The 21870-nt window shown below is 42.6% G+C and overlaps 1 protein-coding gene across 4 annotated transcripts in view; it reads left to right on the forward strand.

The window, feature by feature from the left end:
• The window catches only part of pard3ba (par-3 family cell polarity regulator beta a), a 251789-nt gene that overhangs the window by 8866 nt on the left and 221053 nt on the right, over window positions 1–21870 (forward strand). For 3 of the 4 annotated variants that reach the window (XM_060898493.1, XM_060898494.1, XM_060898496.1), the window contains exon 2: window positions 12494–12595. In XM_060898493.1, coding sequence (XP_060754476.1) covers window positions 12494–12595 — 102 coding nt within the window. Of the gene's footprint in view, window positions 1–6100; window positions 6213–12493; window positions 12596–21870 lie in introns of those variants that run through there. The other variant, XM_060898495.1, reaches the window with a different exon arrangement.

Consider the following 21870-nt stretch of genomic DNA (forward strand, 5'->3'; position numbering starts at 1 on the left):
ATGAACTCAACCTATTGTAGAATACGGAAGTCTGTAACAATAAAACCTGGAGAAGGTGAAAGGGGTGTGCAGACTTTCCGGCTTGACGACTGTAAATAGAATTTAGCAGCGTATAAACTGTTAATTTAGTAAAATATCTTGATTTACCAATTACAATCTACTAGATATAACTCACTAGTATAGTAACTACTATTTACGGAGTACAACCTTACTAACGTATTTAATATATCTTTTAATCAGGAACATACTAAGCACGATTTGGTCAACTTTACTCACTAATATACTAACTACCACTTGCGAAACACAACAAACTAATTCACTTATGAAACGCATCGTTATTAACAAACAATTAAAACATACTAAACAAAACTTTAAACACACTATTTAAAAACTGCTAAAGACCGTGAGCATTACTCTTTAGTAGGCTGAATAACATAGTAAGTGTAACTCGGTGAATATAACTCCACTCACCAATATACGAGCTATAACCTTTTCAATACGATAAGATAAACGGCGTGTCTTCAAGCCAACATGTGATTTTTCTTTTTATTATATAGACACGTTCACAAACAAAAAGGACCCAAATTGATCAAAACAATTCATCGATTTCCTTATGAGCGACCGACAGAGATTTGTGTCACGGTTTTGGTTCTCCATGTCCCAGATGGAGCTCATATGAAAAATACGATAAAACCGTGGTGTCCATGTAACGTAACGCACTACAACTGCAATTTACTAAATAGAACTTGTACCGACCTAACATATTGGCTCCAGTTTAATATTTTAAACCTTGCTCGTCGTCAAGTAAAACTTCAACTCGATACAAATAAGGTGGCCGCATGCAAACCATTTAAGTTTATTAAATAAAAACATGACGTCGCGTCCGCCTCATTAGTTATTCAAACCTTTTAGATCAGGGGTGGGCAATTATTATTTTTTTCCATGGGGCCACATGAGAAACAGAAAATTTAGTGGAGGGCCGGACCAAAAGGCTGAACTAAATACTGCATAATATTAATTGTATTTCTTTATATAAAGCAGTAAATAACATTGTTTTTACAAGCTGCTAAGACTGGTAAGAGTATAGAAAAAACGAGGTTGCCTTACAAAAAATGTTATTTATTCAATCAAATTTCCCAAAATAATGGTTAACAAAATGTCTACTCCAAATATCAAGCAAGATACATCATATTATAATAATGATGCCCACATTTGTAGTCTAATCACCTCATTTGGTGTTTTTCGGATCTGCTCTCCGCAAACTAAACACACGGCTTTATCTCTGACTTCAGTAAATAAATACTTAGCAGTCCATGTTTTGTTGAAAGCCCTGCATTCGGCATCTAACTTTCTTCTTTTTGCGGACATTTTGGGGGCTAAAGTCTTCTTGTGACCTGCTCGCAACAACGTCGATTCGGTGTAGGAATCAGATCTACAGATCGGCTCGGGCTCCGGCGCCTGCTGGTGACGTCACACTATGTGATTGGCTGGACCGTTTGAAGGATGACGTACAAGTTTGTGGTTGGTCTGGACAAATTACGGAAGTAGTTATCGCGGGATTAGGTTTCGTGGGATTTCATGTCATGTTCATGCCGCGCGCGTTGCGTTTTTGTTGAACACAACTTCAAAATAAAAGCAATGCACATTCAGTCCATGCATGAGGTAAAATTAGAAAATACGTTTATTTTGTCATTTCTAATTAACCTTACGCGGGCCGGTCAGAATGAACCAAAGGGCCGGATGCGGCCCGCGGGCCGTAAAATGCCCAGGTCTGCTTTAGCTGGTGGTCTACCAAAGCTCAGTTGACAAAGTGTTTGTACGGAGAAGGTGCATTGCTCACTCACATGAAAAACGCCTTATGCTTGCGTTGTTTTAGGTTGTTCGAATCGATGAAACTGATACAAGTTTCTTCAAGGTTCCCCATGAACTAATAAAAAAAAAAAAAAAAAAGGGTGACCGAACGCAGGATTTCACAAAAAGACGTCGGTGAAATCGAAGGGAGCCAAGTCAAAGTCTGCTCGAGTTTGCAGTGATCGCTTGGTGAAAGCTACGTCCTGAGCCCCCCCCCCAAGTACTTTTCTTGCTATGTGTCGTTATTTTACGGTACTTTTTTTTTTTTTAGTCACGAAGTGCTAAAGTCCCCTTCTTTGTTTCCTCCTCACAAAGTCCATATGCATGAAGGTCATGACAAAATTCTTCCCCAGCCGTACAGTTACAATGCGCCGTGATCACTTCTTCTCCGTCTTGTTTAACTATTGCCGCTTTTCCACTACAAACGCGGCTGAGCCGTGCCGTGCCGAGTCGAGCTGAGTCGGGCTGAGCGGGGCTGTTGGAGTTGCATTTCGACTACAACCGCGCTGAACCGTGCTGGCTGGAAGTGGGTGGACACATTGGGTGGAGTTAGCGAAAGTGGGTGGACGTCATGTGATGTCGTTAAGCAGCGCAAACAGTGACATCAGTGACAGTGGCGGAACAAGTCAGAGCCGGGCCGGGGGCGGGGCAAATGACCGGGCCCTTTATTAAAGCTTATCATAACATCATTTTAGGTTACAAAATGTCCGCAACTGCGGTGTTTACCAATTTCAACACTACCGGGTGCAACTATGTTATTTAGTACATCAAGTCCTTCAAACGAACATGTAACTCAGAAACAAAAAACATTAGGATACTGTACATGGCTCATAATAAAACATCAATAGCCTATACTGCGCACATTATTTGAAGGGCATACGAATGAGCGCTCAGAGGTTGCAACGGTGACAGGAAGAGTCAGAAATAAAAGGAGGGCGGTGCAAACCTCACTGAATGCACTGTGTTTACCAATTTCAACACTACGGGGTGCAGCTATGTTATTTTGTACATTAAGTCCTTCAAACGAACATGTAACTCAGAAACAAAAAAACATTCGGCGACATACTGTACATGGCTCATAATAAAACATCAATAGCCTACTGCGCGCATTATTTGAAGGGCATACGACGAGCCTTGCGCTCCGCGAACTCGTCCACGATGCTCTGTATGTCACTGATTCAGTGATCTTTTCAGCGGTAGTCTCACGACCTGAATAGTAAACAATAAACATGGAGGACATGGAGTCGTTAGTGTTGCTGGTCTTGGTGCTGTGGCTTGTTGTCACCGACAACGCGGACAGATACTGGCAAGAGCGTATAGATGAGGTGAGGTGCATAAGGCTTCAGAAATTCTCGTAATTCATAATTATTCTCCTTCCGGGTTTGCGGTGTTTACAGATCCCAGCGCGCTCGCGGGGCGTGTGTGGGCATGTGAGGACACGCCTCCTCACCAATCAGTGCACAGGGGAGTGTCTGCTCACGCCCCCAGCCTCAGTCGGCACGGTTTGGCTCGCTTCAGCCCCACTCCAAAACGGTGCGAGTTTTAGGGGCTAAGCAGGGCTGAAACGAGCTGAGTCGTGCTGGTTTTTGGTAGTCGAAACGCGAGCCGTGTCGGGCTGAAGTGAGCTGAAGCGAGCTGAAGTGAGCTGAAAAAGGGTAGTGGAAAAGGGCCATAAGATCCAGGTCTTTAAAGGGGTTCCTGATGATCTTTGTGAATGATTTACCTGAGAGATAAGAGCCAACACAAGTGAGAATCAAGCCAACTGTTTGTTTACACTTCAACTCGCAGCGCTTCGTTGTAAAGACACGGACGAAAAGCTTAAACACACAAACGGGCAAAAACTATCCAGGATTCATTCGGCAGTGATTTGATAGCGAGGTCCTTTACCCAGCCACGTACAAAACAGTTGTAAGCCTCCATATTCTTCCACGCTTTCATCTGTTTTGCGGTGTAGAAGGACGTCTGCAACACCAGATAGTTTGAGATGTCGGCGATCTCGACTGAAGGGTAGTTTTCCAGATCGTATGACACATCCTTCTTTCCCAGACTGTAGGGGTCGATTCCATTGCACATAGCGATCTTCTGAATAGATCTAAAGTGAGCAGTGGCTTCTAGATTACGAGCATACTTTGATACAGTGGTGCTTGAAAGTTTGTGAACCCTTTAGAATTTTCTATATTTCTGCATAAATATGACCTAAAACAACAACAGATTTTCTCACACGTCCTAAAAGTAGATAAAGAGAACCCAGTTAAACAAATGAGACAGAAATATTATACTTGGTCATTTATTTATTGAGGAAAATGATCCAATGTTACATATCTGTGAGTGGCAAAAGTATGTGAACCTCTAGGATTAGCAGTTAATTTGAAGGTGAAATTAGAGTCAGGTGTGTTCAATCAATGGGATGACAATCAGGTGTGAGTGGGCGCCCTGTTTTATTTAAAGAACAGGGATCTATCAAAGTCTGATCTTCACAACACATGTTTGTGGAAGTGTATCATGGCACGAACAAAGGAGATTTCTGAGGACCTCAGAAAAAGCGTTGTTGATGCTCATCAGGCTGGAAAAGGTTGCAAAACCATCTCTGAAGAGTTTGGACTCCACCAATCCACAGTCAGACAGATTGTGTACAAATGGAGGAAATTCAAGACCTTTGTTCCCCTCCTCAGGAGTGGTCGACCAACAAAGATCACTCCAAGAGCAAGGCGTGTAATAGTCGGCGAGGTCACAAAGGACCCCAGGGTAACTTCTAAGCAACTGAAGGCCTCTCTCACATTGGCTAATGTTAATGTTCATGAGTCCACCATCAGGAGAACTGAACTGAACAACAATGGTGTGCATGGCAGGGTTGCAAGGAGAAAGCCACTGCTCTCCAAAAAGAACATTGCTGCTCGTCTGCAGTTTGCTAAAGATCATGTGGACAAGCCAGAAGGCTATTGGAATAATGTTTTTGGTTTAAATGAGAAGCGTTATGTTTGGAGAAAGGAAAACACTGCATTCCAGCATAAGAACCTTATCCCATCTGTGAAACATGGTGGTGGTAGTATCATAGTTTGGGCCTGTTTTGCTGCATCTGGGCCAGGACGGCTTGCCATCATTGATGGAACAATGAATTCTGAATTATACCAGTGAATTCTAAAGGAAAATGTCAGGACATCTGTCCATGAACTGAATCTCAAGAGAAGGTGGGTCATGCAGCAAGACAATGACCCTAAGCACACAAGTCGTTCTACCAAAGAATGGTTAAAGAAGAATAAAGTGAATGTTTTGGAATGGCCAAGTCAAAGTCCTGACCTTAATCCAATGGAAATGTTGTGGAAGGACCTGAAGCGAGCAGTTCATGTGAGGAAACCCCCCAACATCCCAGAGTTGAAGCTGTTCTGTACGGAGGAATGGGCTAAAATTCCTCCAAGCCGGTGTGCAGGACTGATCAACAGTTACCGCAAACGTTTAGTTGCAGTTATTGCTGCACAAGGGGGTCACACCAGATACTGAACGCAAAGGTCCACATACTTTTGCCACTCCCAGATATGTAATATTGGATCATTTTCCTCAACAAATAAATGACTAAGTATAATAATTTTGTCTCATTTGTTTAACTGGGTTCTCTTCATCTATTTAAATGACTTGTGTGAAAATCTGATGTATTCGGTCATTTATGCAGAAATATAGAAAATTCTAAAGGGTTCACAAACTTCCAAACATTAATGGAATAAATAAAACTTTATCACATTAATGACAACTTAAAAATCAACTTGGCAGCATAAAAAAAAAATCATTAACTTATTAAATATAGCTTGTATCGTTCCACGCCAACATCGTAATTAACTTAAGTTTCACTTTATTTACTGAGAGATTAACTACTGTGCAGATTTCTTTCTTCAGCTTGGGAGCATGCAAACTGTTAACTCATTTAAACATCCTTCCTCGCTAACTACAACTTACTAAATATGGCTTTACTCATTAACATATTAAGTGTGACTTAACACTCTAAGTAGATCCTAAAAAATATATAATTGTACTCAACTTACTAGAACACTAACTACAGCTTAGGATTCCGCTAACAACAGTTTCCCCTTTACACACACTGAGTAGAATTTGAATCCTGTGACTGCGTGTAGTATTACTGTACGTACACCTTCACCTACTGCGTAATAACTAACTTTTTCTTGTGTAAGATTGGAGAGAGGGCGGCATGGTGGTGTATTGGTTAGCGCTGTCACCTCACAGCAAGAAGGTCCGGGTTCGAGCCTCGTGGCCAGCGAGGGCCTTTCTGTGCGGAGTTTGCATGTTCTCCCCGTGTCTGCGTGGGTTTCCTCCAGGTGCTCCGGTTTCCTCCACAGTCCAAAGACATGCAGGTTAGGTTAACTGGTGACTCTAAATTGAGCGTAGGTGTGAATGTGAGTGTGAATGGTTGTCTGTGTGTATGTGTCAGCCCTGTGATGACCTGGCGACTTGTCCAGGGTGTACCCCGCCTTTCGCCCGTAGTCAGCTGGGATAGGCTCCAGCTTGCCTGCGACCCTGTAGGACAGGATAAAGCGGCTACAGATCATGAGATGAGATGAGACATTATCTTTTATCTGGGAGGGATGTGATGAAGTGGTTCCACAAGTCAGTCTTGTGTTGTGTGTTTTTGTATTTCTTGCTTTCAGACTGTGCCACTATTCCAAGTTGGGTTGTTTCCAAGATTCCCCCCCCCAGATCCTCCTTTTGCTCAAGTTTTAAAATCTTCTCACCTTCCTGTGTTCATCCATGGACTATGGCCCAGTGCCAGTGAACAACTCTATGTTTGCATAGCCCTTACTGAGTTTCTGTAGTGTGTCGCCTCAGGTGATGCAACATTTGCATTTGTACTTAACGTTAGCATGAAGCTCAGTTATGTGAATTGAAAGGTTTCTTATCCGCACAGAAGTACGACATGGCGTTTACAGCTTTTGAATCCTTGCTACATCGATCTAGGTGGACCTTGTAGTAGCAGACAGACCGAACGTGAATAACGCTGAAGGACGGAAAATCACTGCAGAGGCAAAATGCGGCATGAGGGAAGCGTTTGCTTTGCACCGATTTTATCTTGGTGAAATTTGACCCCTAAATTCATGAAGCTCCAGTTTGTGAGCCAGTATAAGACAAGAAGGCAGGACGGTGCGATACAGAAAAGGAAGATGTCGTCATTTCTTTGCTGTCGTATTGGTCCGGGGAGGAAGTAGCCTTCTCCTACACTGACATACACTTGGGGTTTTGTGGAAAAATGATGTGTATTCTTTCTCCCTGCTGGTATTGTTGGCACCTCAACACCTGTACAGACTTGGATTGATGGTTACATTCAGAGGTGGACAAAGTACCCAACTTCATTACTTAAGTCGAATGTTACTCCAATACAAGTGAAAGTTGTCCAGTCAGATTTTTACTTAAGTTAAAGTACTGAAATATTGAAATTTCGACTAAAAATACTGAAATATTAAAAGTACATTTTCTGTCAATGCATTGTTGTATTATTGCCACAACGCTTACAAAACCTAATGCCTCTGAAACAACTGACTGGATTCACTGACCAACTTGTAGAACCTGTAGAATAAACACCTGGTAGAATGTTACAAAATGAAACACAACTGAACTGAGAAAGAGCCAGTCATTTTAAATTTTTTTTATTATTAATTGTAACACTCCTCCCCACCCCCACAAAGCAGCATGGTAGTATTCTGACCCAGCTCTGGCAGTGTGCGCACACATGTACGTGTATGTTAATGATTAAGACCGTGGAATAGCTGTAAACGCAGCTTGCTCAATGACAATCCAACCTGCTTTAAACCCAGGTCCACACCTCGAGCTTAATAACTGCCCAACAGCAACACTGCTTTAAGCGAGCCAAAAAAAAAAAGCAAGATCATCTGACATCAAAGCAAAAAATTCCAACAATTTGTTGTACTAGTCAGTCACAATACTGTCCATCTCACAGGTCTCCCATGCACAAGTGTATGCATTCATGCACATATGAATCTGCCTGTGGAATCATGGTGGCTTAACATTTAAAGTGCATATCACGGGTAAATTCAGGAGCAAGATCAATGTAATTCTCCTATTTTATATTAAACTTTGGGCAAATATCTGTCACATTTTTGTGCAATTTTTTTACCTTGCGCAATACCAGAAAAATTCAGTTGAAATCGAGCCATTTGAGGTGAATTGGTCCGCCTCTGAAAAAACTTGGCATTTGGATTTCCCGGGAAACATTGATTTTCATGACGTCGCGTGCGGGACGCCTCCCTCTGAATCCTACGTCAGCGCTGGTTTGTTTATGAGAAAACGACCTGGTGGTTTTCTGCAAATTTCTTCAACGTTATCGCGTAATTATTAAAATGGTTAACAGATGTATCGTTGGAGGGTGTAGCAACACCAATCATGATGGGATTAGTACTCATCGTTTCCCAAAAGACCGGGCAATGAGAGAGAAATGGGAGCGCTTGGTCTACACAGGCTGTGCACTGAAACCGTGCAAAGCTCGCGCAGCCTGCTGGCGCTTCCGCAGGGGACGTCACGAATCTGGCTCCAGACTCCCTTGGGATTTTTCCAGACGCGTTTTATTTTATTTTTTTCTGCTGTAGACAGATGGGTTTGTGCAAAATTACCCTTCTGGATGAGTGTGTAAAGGGACATTCATATAAAAACAAAAAAACACAAAATTGGTCCAGGATATGCACTTTAAGCTAGCTAGTCAGTCAAGCTCGACCTGACATGCTAGCAAAATCTTTTCAAACTCGAAATCATATTGGGTAGCTTACGTTACTAGAAAATAAAGATTTCTACATTTTGTTTATTTTGCAAGATTATGCTAAAACGTGTAAATATTTCTGAAAGGACTTCAAATAAGTTATTCATGCTAGCATAACTCCGTGTTTTCATGCTAACTAACAGTGTCCAAGTTAACGTTAGCCGTGGACAAGGCTACGGCAACTTGGTGGGCAAATCCATAGAAAGTCATTTGACTAGCCAGACTGCATAGCTACGTTTGCAACATTATCGCTAGCTCTTAAAGCGCAGACAACTTCACTGCAAGCTTTCTCTCGGAGTAAAACGTTTTCATACCTCAATATGCTTCCGCAGGTCGGACGGCAAGTTTTTGGAGGCCGTGACATGGTTCGTTTTCGGCAAACAAAGCAAACATTTAAAACGAAACGACTCTCAGTTTTCTGAAAGGAATAAAAAAAACATAGGTATAGCCATGAGTGTGTGCATTCCCCAGAAGAACCGCCTCCTTCCATTCTGCCATCAACTGATCGTGTTCAAATAACGCTGCTGAGAAATCATCGAACTTGATTTTATCCGGTCTATGGACGTGACGTGACCCTAGTGATTACTGATCGGCTGTCTCAATCACGTTTTAGAAAAGAAAAAAACATCCACTTTCAAATTTGCTTCATAGTAACGAGGACCTGGATAGAAATGTCGTGGAGTCAAAAGTACGATATTTGTCTTTCCAATGTAGTGAAGTTGGTCATAAGTTTCTGAAAAAATGAGTAAAGTACAGATACTCAAGTAAATGTACTTCGTTACTGTCCACCTCCTGGTTACTTTGCCAATGCTGATGCTTGTGAGTCAAAAACAAGATGGCGGAATGTTGGTTTCATCGGTCTGTTAAAAAAAAAAATCAAGGAGCTTTATTATTATTATTGCAAACTGTTTCCTTCTTGTCTACTGAAATATGGTAAATGCATCACCTCCCAATGCCTGCTGTGTAAAGCCGACTTCATAGCGTATGAATTTTGCCCTCAAAATCCCAGTAGGAACGTTTTGCGACAACGCTCATTTAAAATCCACCAACGGGTGGCCGTCAAACTGGCAGCGCAGCGCTGCTGCTAACAGCGATGGCTAAACGTGAAAGAAACCTGCTAATGAACAGAAAATGCATGAAGTTCAGTTTGAACGATGTTTGTTTATGTAAGGCGTGTTTTTTTTTTTTTTTTTTTTAATGGAATCAATTTTGTGCCAAAATGTTCATACAATACTTTTGAAATAACAAACAAAAACGACAAATCAGAATACAAAAAAGTCAATTTTTTTAGACTGGCAAACAAATTATTCGTGTAATCGTGCAAAATATCAGTCTATTACTCTTCAGAAACCTTTTATTTTTGTTCCGCGTCTTTCTCAGTTTTGTTTGACGTAACTTATTTTGGTTGCGATTCCAGCTTTCTCGTTTGCGCTCCCTGACTTTTTGCTTGCAGTTTTGGCCCAAACTTCACGTGTGGGTGGGCTGTCCAGGAATGCATTCCCATTGGCTAACTTGTGTTTGACTGACAGCTACGCTCAGCCATTCCCTACTCGGATTTTGGCGGACTGTTTGACGAGTGACTGATCCATTGACGGTAAACAAGGATGGAGTGGACTTCAGTGGCGACTATGATATTGAATTAATTCAACAAAGTGTAAGTGCGGGACAAATGTGTTGTATGTGTTGCAGTAGTGCACATTATGTAGGTGTTTCATGGCAAGTCAAATGTTAGCCTTAGCTCCACTACCCAATATAACAGCTGTCTTGCTAACGTTAAACACACCTGCATAATGTGTACTACTGCAACACATACAACACATTTGTCCCGCACTTACACTTTGTTGAATTAATTCAATATCATAGTCGCCACTGAAGTCCACTCCATCCTTGTTTACCGTCAATGGATCGGTCACTCGTCAAACAGTCCGCCAGAATCCGAGTAGGAAATGGCCGCAACAGCCTCCGGGGGAATCGCTGAGCGTAGCTGTCAGTCAAACACAAGTTAGCCAATGGGAATGCATTCCTGGACAGCCCGCCCACACGTGAAGTTTGTGCCAAAACTGCGAGCAAAAAGTCAGGGAGCGCAAACGAGAAAGCTGGAATCGCAAACAAAACTGAGAAAGACGTGGAACAAAAATAAAAGGTTTCTGAAGAGTAATAGACTGATATTTTGCACGATTACACGAATAATTTGTTTGCCAGTCTAAAAAAAATTGACTTTTTTTTGTATTTTGATTTGTCGTTTTTGTTTGATATTTCAAAAGTATTGTATGAACATTTTGGCACAAAATTGATTCCATATGTTTTCTGCACTAGTTGGTTTACAGATGATGCTGGTTGATGTTGTAAACTACGCTGAACATAGAGTAGTCATTTTCTTTGTTTGCAGATCTGGCGTTGGAGGATCTTCACCGGTGCAGCACTAAGGTTTAGCCTTAGTTAAGGTTTAGCCACCGGCACATCTTTGGCCTTCAAGGCGTCATGTAAAAATCTAAACTCTGGGAAATGTCAAGAGTGAGTCATTGGATGATATCGCAGTAAAAACAGGAATGGCACGCAGGGCAGGGCTAGTTGTACCCTTTTTTTAATTCCACAAACGATTGAAATGCAGTCTGCTCTTCCCATCTAAATCTGTCTGTGATACAGTAGCAAAGATGGAACTTCCTGGTTATTTGCTATGAAAGGAATTCTGTTATTTCTGTAACATCTGGCCAGCTGGTGTGGATTTGTCAAGCTGTCTGTGCTCTAATCGTTTTAACACCTTTTCAGTACGTTCTGGCTCTCAACAGGAAAAACACGCCCTTCATCAAAGCAAAACACTTTTGCCCCTCTATTGTTTCCCAAGCTGTGTTAGTTCATGCACAGCAGAACGTTAACAGTCACCTCCAGAAGTATTGGCACCATGAGTGAAGATGTGTTAGAAAAAAAAAAAGAAGCCTGGGTCTTGCATAAAAACACGAAAGAAATTTAAGGTGTAAAGAAAAAAACTAAATATAATTGAAAAATATATTTAAAAAATTGATCACAATTATTGGCACCCATAGAAATTCCTGCGAACAAAATGTAACGAGCACATTTTATTTACTTGCGAAAATCAAAGATTTTTGTTGCATGTTGATCTGTGTGTTTGTTTGGTGCTCTAGCGTCGTCATTTCTTGACCAGTCTTCACCAAAATGCACAGGACAACTCACTAGGGTCACACAAGGGCATCAAGAGTTTTTGGCGGGTCAGGTCTTGTAAAAACACCTAATCGGCTGTAACTTCCATTTCTTTGTGATTTTTTGCAAGTATCGTGCGCTGCACGATTTTTCATTTAATTTGCTTGCTTGAGGTTGCACGAAGTGTTGGGGTGGCAATGATTTTGACATGGTATTTTGTTAAATATTGATGAGGGTTTTCATTTTCTCAAAGTTGTCAATTATTACTTTTTTTTTTTTTTACCCATCCTTAAGGGTGTTTTAATATTTCTGGAGCGGTTTGTACATGGCATGAAAGTAAAATATAAATGCACCTCGGTTGCATTTTATTTCTAAGAATTTCTGTGGGGGCCAGTAATTCTGACCCATGTGGTTTATAAATTTATTTTCTCTCGTGTGTGTGTGTGTGTGTGTGAGTGAGAGAGAGAGAGACACTTTAAAAAAATTATATTTTCTTGACACAGCATTTTTTTTTTTTTTAACTTGTTCTTACCAGAAGGAGGTGAAGAAAGAATTGATCTGGTCAACTGGTCATCGTAAAATAAATCACCAACTGCATTTTTCAAAACCCCATTCTTCTCCCATAATGCATTGCAAGCTCCTTCACCTCCTGCCAGCTGCTGCAACAGGAACTTAAGACGCTTTGCTAACTCGAGCCATTGTTCCCGACAGGATGGGGAGTTTCTGGTGCGTACACATCATGTGGAGTATGCTGACGGGGGGATTCTCGACCCCGACGACATGCTTGCGGACCTGCTCGAGGACAAGGACAAGGTAAGACAGACGGCCACAGACAGACAGAAGCACAAACCGACAGACGGAAGGACATTGCTGGTTTAGTGATCTCAGGTTTTGGGAGTGTGTGGGTGGGTGCACTTGTTCATGTGTATGTGTTTGGAGTGGGAGGAGTGAAGGCTGCCACTTCCTGTGCTTCTGAAAAGCATGAATGAATGAACCACTCCGATGGAATGAAAAATAAAAGAATAAATCCATTACAGATTGTAATAAATCCTCCTCTGAGGGTCTTCTCACACCTTAAACAGATCACAGACCGCACACCTACAGTTAGAGCACTTTATGAGCCGGTTTCTCTTTCTGATTTTACTTAGTTTTAAAGCACTCAGGAGTTGAATACCAGTTTAACTGGAGAGAGAGACGATTACAGTATATGATCCAGGATCAGTTAATGGTGACCTACATGAGAGAGCTAATTTTGAAATACTATACTACGCATAGTGGCCTTTGCTCTGCTCTACTACTGAATACTGAACTTCAAATTACTCCGATACTCTGCCAAGTGAAGACTGAACTTTTAAATACATGCATATACTATGCTTATACCTCGTAGTAGAGTAGCCAATCAGAGCTCACAACTGCTCATATCCAGCGAATGTGGATATAACAAAAATCAAATATACCATGCACTGAGAGACAAGTCATTCTTATTTTTATCGCGCTTTTAACAATAGACATTATCGCTAAGCAGCTTTACAGAAAATGAAAGATTTTAAACACAAGAATTTTTTTTTTATCCCGAATCTATCCCCAACGAGCAAGCCGGTGGCGAGGAAACACTTCCTCAGACGACATGAGGAAGAAACCTCGAGAGGACCCAGACTCCAAAGGGAACCCATCCTCATCTGGGTCATAACAGATAGCGGGATTTATAAATAACTCGCTTCAATAACGGTGTCCCTATCGAGTCACAAAGTATAACTGTGCAAGCAGGAAATTCATTATAGTTTTAACATGAAGTCTGTTTTGTTGAAGTTCTAAACCGTTCATTGATGGAAACTTGAGCGCGGAACTGTTCATGACACCTGCAGTCCTAAAGTTAGCAAGTCAACTGTAGTTCTGAGTCATAAATGTATGTCTGTAAGTGTCCGGAGCGTCTTCCAGGTGCGACTCTTGACTGTCTGTATGGGGCTGTCCTCCACAGCCAGATGTAGGGCACCAGGATGGATCAGGCAGGTCCAAAGAGCAGAAGAGGTCAGCATCTCGGTCTCAGGATTGACATGTAACTCAGAGGGACAGACGGCGGGGAGAAAACGCAAGTTGTTCGGTATGCCCAATGTCACCTGATGAGTAAGAACAGGATACGTTTTGTGCCGAGTGCAAGCAGGGACTCCGGCAAAACTAACTGTGACAGCATAACTAAAAGGGGAGAGCCAGAAGGTAACACAGAAAGCAGCAGCCACTACACCGTCAACAAACTTGAGTGAGTGGGGGACTGACAGCATCCATACATCCCAGTTTACCAAACCACCCTATGCCTGAGGACCCTCCAGATCTACTCCTTTACCTCATAAACACCAGTAACACAAGGCTTGACTAGACTTAAACGCCGAGACTGTGTCCGAGTCCCGAACACTACTTGGAAGGCTGTTCCATAACCGTGGGGCTTTGTAAGAAAAGGCTCCGCCCCCTGATGTAGCCTTCACTATACGAGGTACCAGCAGATGGCCTGCACCTTTTGATCCAAGTAGGCGTGGCGGGTAATAGAGGAGCAGAAGTTCACTCAGGTACTGTGGTGCGAGACCATTCAGTGCTTTAAAGGTCAATTTTATAATCAATACGAAATTTGATTGGGAGCCAATGCAGTGTGGATAAGACAGGGGTGATGTGGTCATATTTTCTAGTTCTAGTAAGGACTCTTGCTGCTGCATTTTGAACTAACTGGAGCTTGTTTATGCACTTATTGGAACATCCAGACAGTAAGGGATTACAGTAATCCGACCTGGAGGTAACAAAAGAATGAACTAGTTTTTCTGATGAAAGAAAGCTATCCGGGTAATGTTATCGATAGGCGTTTTGAATTCTCTTCAGTGACTGGGGAAAGTAGTCTTTTCTTCAGGGCTGTGTCCCTCACAACATAGTACTATGCCAGTCACCTCAGAGAATCCATAATTTGAACCGGAGCCTCTCGGCACATGGTACAGTATATTTAATTACTATACTATATTGTAACAATATTGCATGTTGTCAAGACAGCACGATGTGACACGTCAGAGCTCATGCGAACGTCCAGTGACGCCACTTTTCTGCCGCGCATGCACAGAATCATTTCTTTGTCGACCGGGAAAGAGAGAAGACGAGGCTAATCCAGTGCTAGGTTTAGGTACTAAATAAATAAACTGATACTGAAGATGTGCTGAACATCTGAAAGGCTACCAAAACTTGATTCGATATTCTTCGCACATATTTACAAGAGAAAAACATACCAACGGACATCGAAAACTGGAAAAGAGACACATCGGAGATGTAAAACTACTACTGCACTAGTGAGTGACTGTGCCAGTTTGTAAACAAACATGGCCGCCAGGTTTGCTTCGTTAAATCTGGAAGGTTTTGAGAGAATTTTGGCTGCCAGGTTGCTGTGTTGTGTGGAGTTGTCGATGTTGATTTTAAAAGTAACGAAGTAAATTACACAGGGAAAATGATAAAAATAGTCGGCTTGATTGCGCTAGCATTGACCTTCGCCGGCACTACGCCAGCTGGAAGGTAACGGCACTGCTGTGTTAACAGTATCGAGTCACGGGTAAGCTAGCGCTGGCCTTCAAGAATGCCGATATGAAGAGTGTATGTATAATAATAATAATAATAATATTGGCTGGCTTTTTTTTCATGGTCAATTCAGCTACTCATCTTCGACTTGTTCAGTATCATGCTAGCTGGATGGAATATATTTGATAGATCATGAAAAAAAAAAGCCAGCCAATATTATTTAAATGTCACTCAGATACGTGATGACCAATATATTGCTTGCTTCGCCAACCTGTTGTTGTCCAGTCCAAGTATGTGTCCGGCAGACCTCGTTCTGCGTTGTTCTACTGTTCCACTTAGCGGTTGTTGTCAAGTTCTTGCTAGTATTTCTTCATTTCTGATTGTCTCTGCATGTGATCTTCAGTATTTTCCTCAGGCATCTTTGGTGGAATACGTCAAGTTTGTGTGCTATTTTGTATTGCCATTTCAGTAGCAGTGTCAAGTTTTTTGGGGGAGAGGTGCTAACCCACTGCCTAACCATTTTGGAAGGAATGGGCCCTGTTTTCTGTTAAGGTTTACTCCCTTAGGCCTTACCTAAAAAGGCTAACCCGCAAGGCAGTGAGGTGTGTGTCTGTCCAGCAGATACTGTTTACCTATAGCTGGGACTCTCTACAGGTGCTACCACCCTGGGTCAAGGTGGACCTGGAAGCAACGGAGATCAAGGGGTCGCTCCACATTCTTCACAGCTCTAGCTCTCCCGAGCCAGAGTCTCTCCACCGGTTGCAATTTTAGGTCTTACCCAGGACTGGTGTTGTGGTGTTTTTTTTTTTTTTTTTTTTTTTTTTTAAACGAACCACAGGAAGGCGAGGTACCACTCTGTGGAAGCTAATGGGCATTGCAATAAAGAATAACTTGATCATTCCTGGAAGACGCAGGAGGGGCAGACATGGACTTGGTGGTGATGGGACTTGCATAAGAAGGAAACGCCGCTGCCCAAGACAAAAGACGACGGAGAGGACTTGTTCCCCCAGGGATCAGAGGAACTAATGCTAATAATACTACAGATTCATGATGTGTTTCATATGAAAAATGCGAGTTTTTGAAGTGGAGAAGATGACAAAAGCATATCACCACCTTCCATCAGAGCTGCTGTTCTAGAAAACTTGCACCCCTCAACACCTTTCTGATCGATCAGAATCGAGGACCTGATTTCCTACAGTTTGATTTCACCAGATACTGTTTACCCATAGCTGGGACACTCTACAGGTGCTACCACCCTGGGCCAAGGTGGACCTGGAAGCAACAGAGACAAAGGGGTCACTCCACATTCCCCACAACTCTAGCTCTCCCGAGCTGGAGTCTCTCCACCGGTTGCAATTTGAGGTCTTACCCAGGACCAAGGTTTTTTTTTTTTTTTTTTTTTTAAGCGAACCCCAGGAAGGCAAGCTACCACTCTGTGGAAGCTAATGGGCATCGCAATAAAGAATAACTTGGTTATTCCTGGAAGACGCAGGAGGGGCAGACCTAAGACAACATGGAGGTCAACATTTAGAGAGGACTTGGAGGTGATGGGACTCGCATAGGAAGAAGGAAACACCGCCGCCCAAGACAGAAGACGACGGAGAGGACTTGTCCCCCCAGGGATCGGAGGAACTAATGCTAATAATACTACAGATTCATGATGTGCTTCATATGAAAAATGCAAGTTTTTGAAGTGGAGAAGATGACAAACGCATAATATCACCTTCCATCAGAGCTGCTGTTCTAGAAAACTTGCACCCCTCAACACCTTTCTGATCGATCAGAATCGAGGACCTGATTTCCTACAGTTTGATTTTCACCAGATACTGTTTACCCATAGCTGGGACCCTCTACAGGTGCTACCACCCTGGGCCAAGGTGGACCTGGAAGCAACAGAGACAAAGGGGTCGCTCCACATTCCCCACAACGCTAGCTCTGCTGAGGAGAATCTTCATAAATGCACATCTCTGTTTTCTCACACAAGTTTTTTGCGTTTTAAGGGACAAGAAGGATGGATTTCAAAATCCGATAACCCGACTGCGGTTTCCGGACACCTTATCTACTTTTATTTGCCCATAGCGTACAGCCGTGCTTATCTTGCATCTCTCTCATACTAGCAGTTTTACACACACACACACACGTACGTACAAAAGACACTAAACAGGCTACAGGACAAACCTGTTTGATTGCAGTCCAGGAAATCACGGTTTCTTGCGTGACATTGTGTAGACCTGCTCAGCTGGATCTTCCTGGTTAGTCAAGAATTTGCCAACGTTGCTAACAAAGCAGTCATACTAATGTGTATTAGGGAGTAGTATTGATGTTAAAAAAAAGGTATCTTGGAGATGGAGAATGCAGATTTACAGTCGCAAGTAAATGGATTGAGAGTATGAGCGATCTCCTTGCAGAGTTTCGAAATAACTTGCATTTAAGGAGCTTGGAAACTGACGTGTTTGAATATATATATCCACTGATCAGCCATAACATTCAACCCATTGGCAGGTGAATAACATTTGATTATCTCATGACAATGGCACTCTGCTAAGGGGTGGGATATATTAAGCTAGGGCTGCGTACCTAAACGTAACATCAGGTACTGGTACAGAGATTTAGATACAGGTCCGGACCTGTACCTGAACAATTTGACAAATTCTTCTGAACTTCTTCAATAATGACAGGAACATTAATAAACTGTTGACAACTTGTCAGTATCTTTATTCAAAGAAAACCGAACATAACTAGGTTTCCTATCTCACTTCTCAGTCACCCTATAGTTAACTTGGGACAAAAAGTCATAAGTTGTCTCACAGCGAGAAGTGACTACACTAGAGTACTACAGACTACGCGCAGTCCGCGGCCTTTAACTTGCGCGGCAAAATTACACAAAGCAACAAAGGCTGCCAATGCCAGCAAAGGAAAAATGGCTGACTTGCTTTTGAGTCTTTTTGACCAATCAGAACGCTGGATCAGCCAAGCTCTGCCAATATCTCGTGAGACTGTGGCGAGAGGATCTCAAATCAAAGATGGCTCCGATTTCAAGTTTCGTGGCATTTTACGTCTTTTCCAGTGCTAAATTTTCATCTTTGTGGTAGGATTTACGCATCTTCAGTCACAAATTAAGCAGATACTTGGTGTAAATTTATATCGGTACAGTACCGGTACGCAGCCCTATATTAAAGGAAAAGGCAACTTTTGTACAAAATCACCACAAATAGATAGATAAATATATAAAGTAATCGATCATGGAATTTATAGAGAAAGAACAGACCGCATAACAGTATCTTTTAACTTTTAATAATATGGGCTTGCGCTGAGCTCAGCGAAGATGCGTTCCGCCATATTGATCGACTGCGTGACGTCATGCGGCCCACCACTGAAAAGAACTCTTCAGTGCTTCATGGTAATAAGGTAAAAAACCAGTACAATCGCTTCTTCAAAGTTTCACCAAATGGTTTTATTTATGCAACTTAAAGCTCATAATACTGTAGAACTTTGGTCGAGCAAAAACACGGAGCAAAAACATGGCTGAATCCTGAATGACTCCTGTTTGGATTTGTCCTACCAAGCCTACTGCGCATGCGCGAAGCGGCTCGGCTCGGTTTTCCCTTTCGGGCGCTCTCGTTTTCTGTTAGAATTTGGTAAAGAAAAAAATAAATAAATATTATTTACCAGCTTACCGGGTCCATGAACATAAATCTGACAGCTGACAAGGTCGGGATATAAATGAATCGAATACAAGCCACCCGCCGGGACTCCTAATCACAGTGATCTGCTTGTAAACACTGTTTTCATGGGCCCAGTGACGTCACAGATCAGAGGGAGGCGCATTAACGAAAGATTCTGATTGGTTTATAGTTGCCCACAATCTCAAAATGGCTGACTCCTCCAACTTCGACTCCTCTGTGTCAATTCATGATTTCAAAGTTAAAAATATTTTTTCATGTTCGATATATAATGGAAATAATTAACGGAATTGATTACGTATACGTTTTTCTCCTATTACACACCTGGTTTTGTACAAAAGTTGCCTTTTCCTTTAAGCAGCAAGAGAACACTCAGTTCTTGAAGTCGATGTGTTGGAAGCAGGAAAAATGGGCAAGCGTAAGGATCTGAGGGACTTTTTAACAAGGGCCACATTGTGATGTTTAGATGACTGGGTCTGAGCATCTCCAAAATGGTACATATTGTGGGGTGTTCCCGGTATGCGGCGGTTTAGTACCGAACAAAAGTGGTCCAAGGAAGGAGAACCGGTGAACCGGCGACAGGGTCACGGGTGTCGAAGGCTCACTGATTCACATGGGGCACGAAGGCGAGCCCATATGGTCCAATCCGACAGAAGAGCTCCTGTAGCACAAACTGCTGAAAAGAGATGATGCTGGCTAAAACAGTAAGGAGTCAGCATGAACTCGCTCAGCAGTTTGTTCCAAAAACTACTACCAAACAGTTTGCTGACCATGATATTTTAATTTTATGGCTGTTCGGTGTATATCAATGATATATGTGTTGAATTAAAAATGATTTATGATTTTAAATTGCCTTTAAAAAGATAATTCAGACTGATGGGTTGCGGCTTTAAAGATACAGATCTCAAAACAAAAAGTCTGAAAAATGCAGGCTTTATATAATTTAGGCTAGAGTTTATGGTTTATTACTTGTACATGCGTAACAAACCATAGATTTTCCTTGCGAAACAGTGATCTAATTAATTTAACGTATGCAGTACTCGAAGTTGCTAGCTGGATAGTTCAGATTTGTCGTTAAAAGTTCTGATTGCAAAGTTGAATTCTGGGTAAAATGTTCCATTTCTCTTGCTGTTGAAGTTTCGAGATGTTGCGAGGTGGACAAAGTACCCAAGTTCATTACTTAAGTCAAAGTCCAGATCCCACTAGCTAAATGTTACTCCGATACAAGTGAAAGGTGGACAGTCAAATTTTTCCTTGCTTTTAAAAATACTTAAGTATTAAAAGTACATTTTCTGTCAACGCACTGTTGTATTATTGCCACAACGCTTACAAGAAGCAACCAACTGGATTCACAGACTAGCTTGTAGAACCTGTCAGGTGGAGCTTCAGCACTACATGCTAGCAAACTCGAAATCGTATTGGGTAGCTAACGTTACTAGAAAAGAAAGCTTACTACATTGTTTATTTGGTAAGATTATGCTCAAACATATACACTGAGTGCAGAATTATTAGGCAAGTGAGTATTTTGACCACAACATCCTTTTAATGCATGTTGTCCCACTCCAAGCTGTTTAGGCCCCGGTCACACCGCCCGAACTTTGCTGGAGCGTTCCTGGAGCGGTGAAAAAAATTCATCACCGCTCGTAACCGTTCACCACCGTTTAACAAAAGTTGGCCCCCGTTAAAGCAACACCGTATACGCTCGGCCACCGCTGATGTTTCTCGAGGGGCCCTCCTACCGCTCCGAAAGTTTTGAGCTGCACAAAATATTGCGAGCGGTGAGGAGGGGGCAATTTTCCGCCCCGGCAAAGTTCACCTCCGCTCCACCAACGCCCAGTCAAAGTTTGGCACCGCTAGACGCAAGTTCGTGGACGCTTGGGTCCGCTAGGCCAACGCAGAAATCTTGAACGCTGGACAACCGCTGCTTCGCCAGCGTTGCCCGGGCGGCGATTAAACGTTGGAGCGGTTGTAAGCGTTTTACGAGCGGACACGGAGTTGCTGGAACGGTGTCGGGCGTTGAAGCAGCTACCCCCGCCGAGCCAAAGCCCGCATGCGCAGGTCACCGCTAAACCAACGCTCGCTACCGCTAAAGCAACGCCGGCTTCAGTGGTGCACCGCTAAGCCAACGCCCGTGTTTTCGATTTTTTTCCCATTTTGTGCGCGGTGACGAGCGTTGTCGAAATTCGGCCCCCCCTCCCTACCGTTCAAGGAACGCTCCAGCAAAGTTCGGGCGGTGTGACCGGGCCCTTAGGCTTGAAAGCCTACTACCAATTAAGTATATCAGGTGCTGTGCATCTGTGTAATGAGAGGGGGTGTGGTCTAATGACATCAACACCCTATATCAGGTGTGCATAATTATTAGGCAACCTCTTTTCCTCTGGCAAAACGGGTCAGAAGAGAGATCTGACAGACTTTGAAAAGTCTAAAATTGCGAGATGTCTTGCAGACGGATGCAGCACTCTTGAAATTGCGAAGATGTTGAAACGTGATCACCGAACAATCAAGCGTTTCATTGCAAATAGTCAACAGGGTCGAAAGAAGCGTGTGGGGGAAAAAAAAGGCGCAAAATAACTGCACATGATCTGCGGAAAATCAAGCGTAAAGCTAACAAGCAGCCATTAGCATCCAGTTCTGCCATATTCCAGAGTTGCAACATTCCTGGAGTGTCAAAGGCTACGTTCACACTGCAGGCTGAAGTGACTCAAATCCGATCTTTTCGCCCATATGTGACCTGTATCCGATCTTTTATTGACAATATGAACGACACAGATCCGATTTTTTCAAATCCGACCCAGGCCGTTTGGATATGTGGTCCTAATTCCGATTCCTATCCGCTCTTTTCATATGCGACTTCAGTCTGAA

Source organism: Neoarius graeffei, chromosome 18 (genome assembly GCF_027579695.1).
Source record: "Neoarius graeffei isolate fNeoGra1 chromosome 18, fNeoGra1.pri, whole genome shotgun sequence".
In the NCBI taxonomy this organism is placed as follows: domain Eukaryota; kingdom Metazoa; phylum Chordata; class Actinopteri; order Siluriformes; family Ariidae; genus Neoarius; species Neoarius graeffei.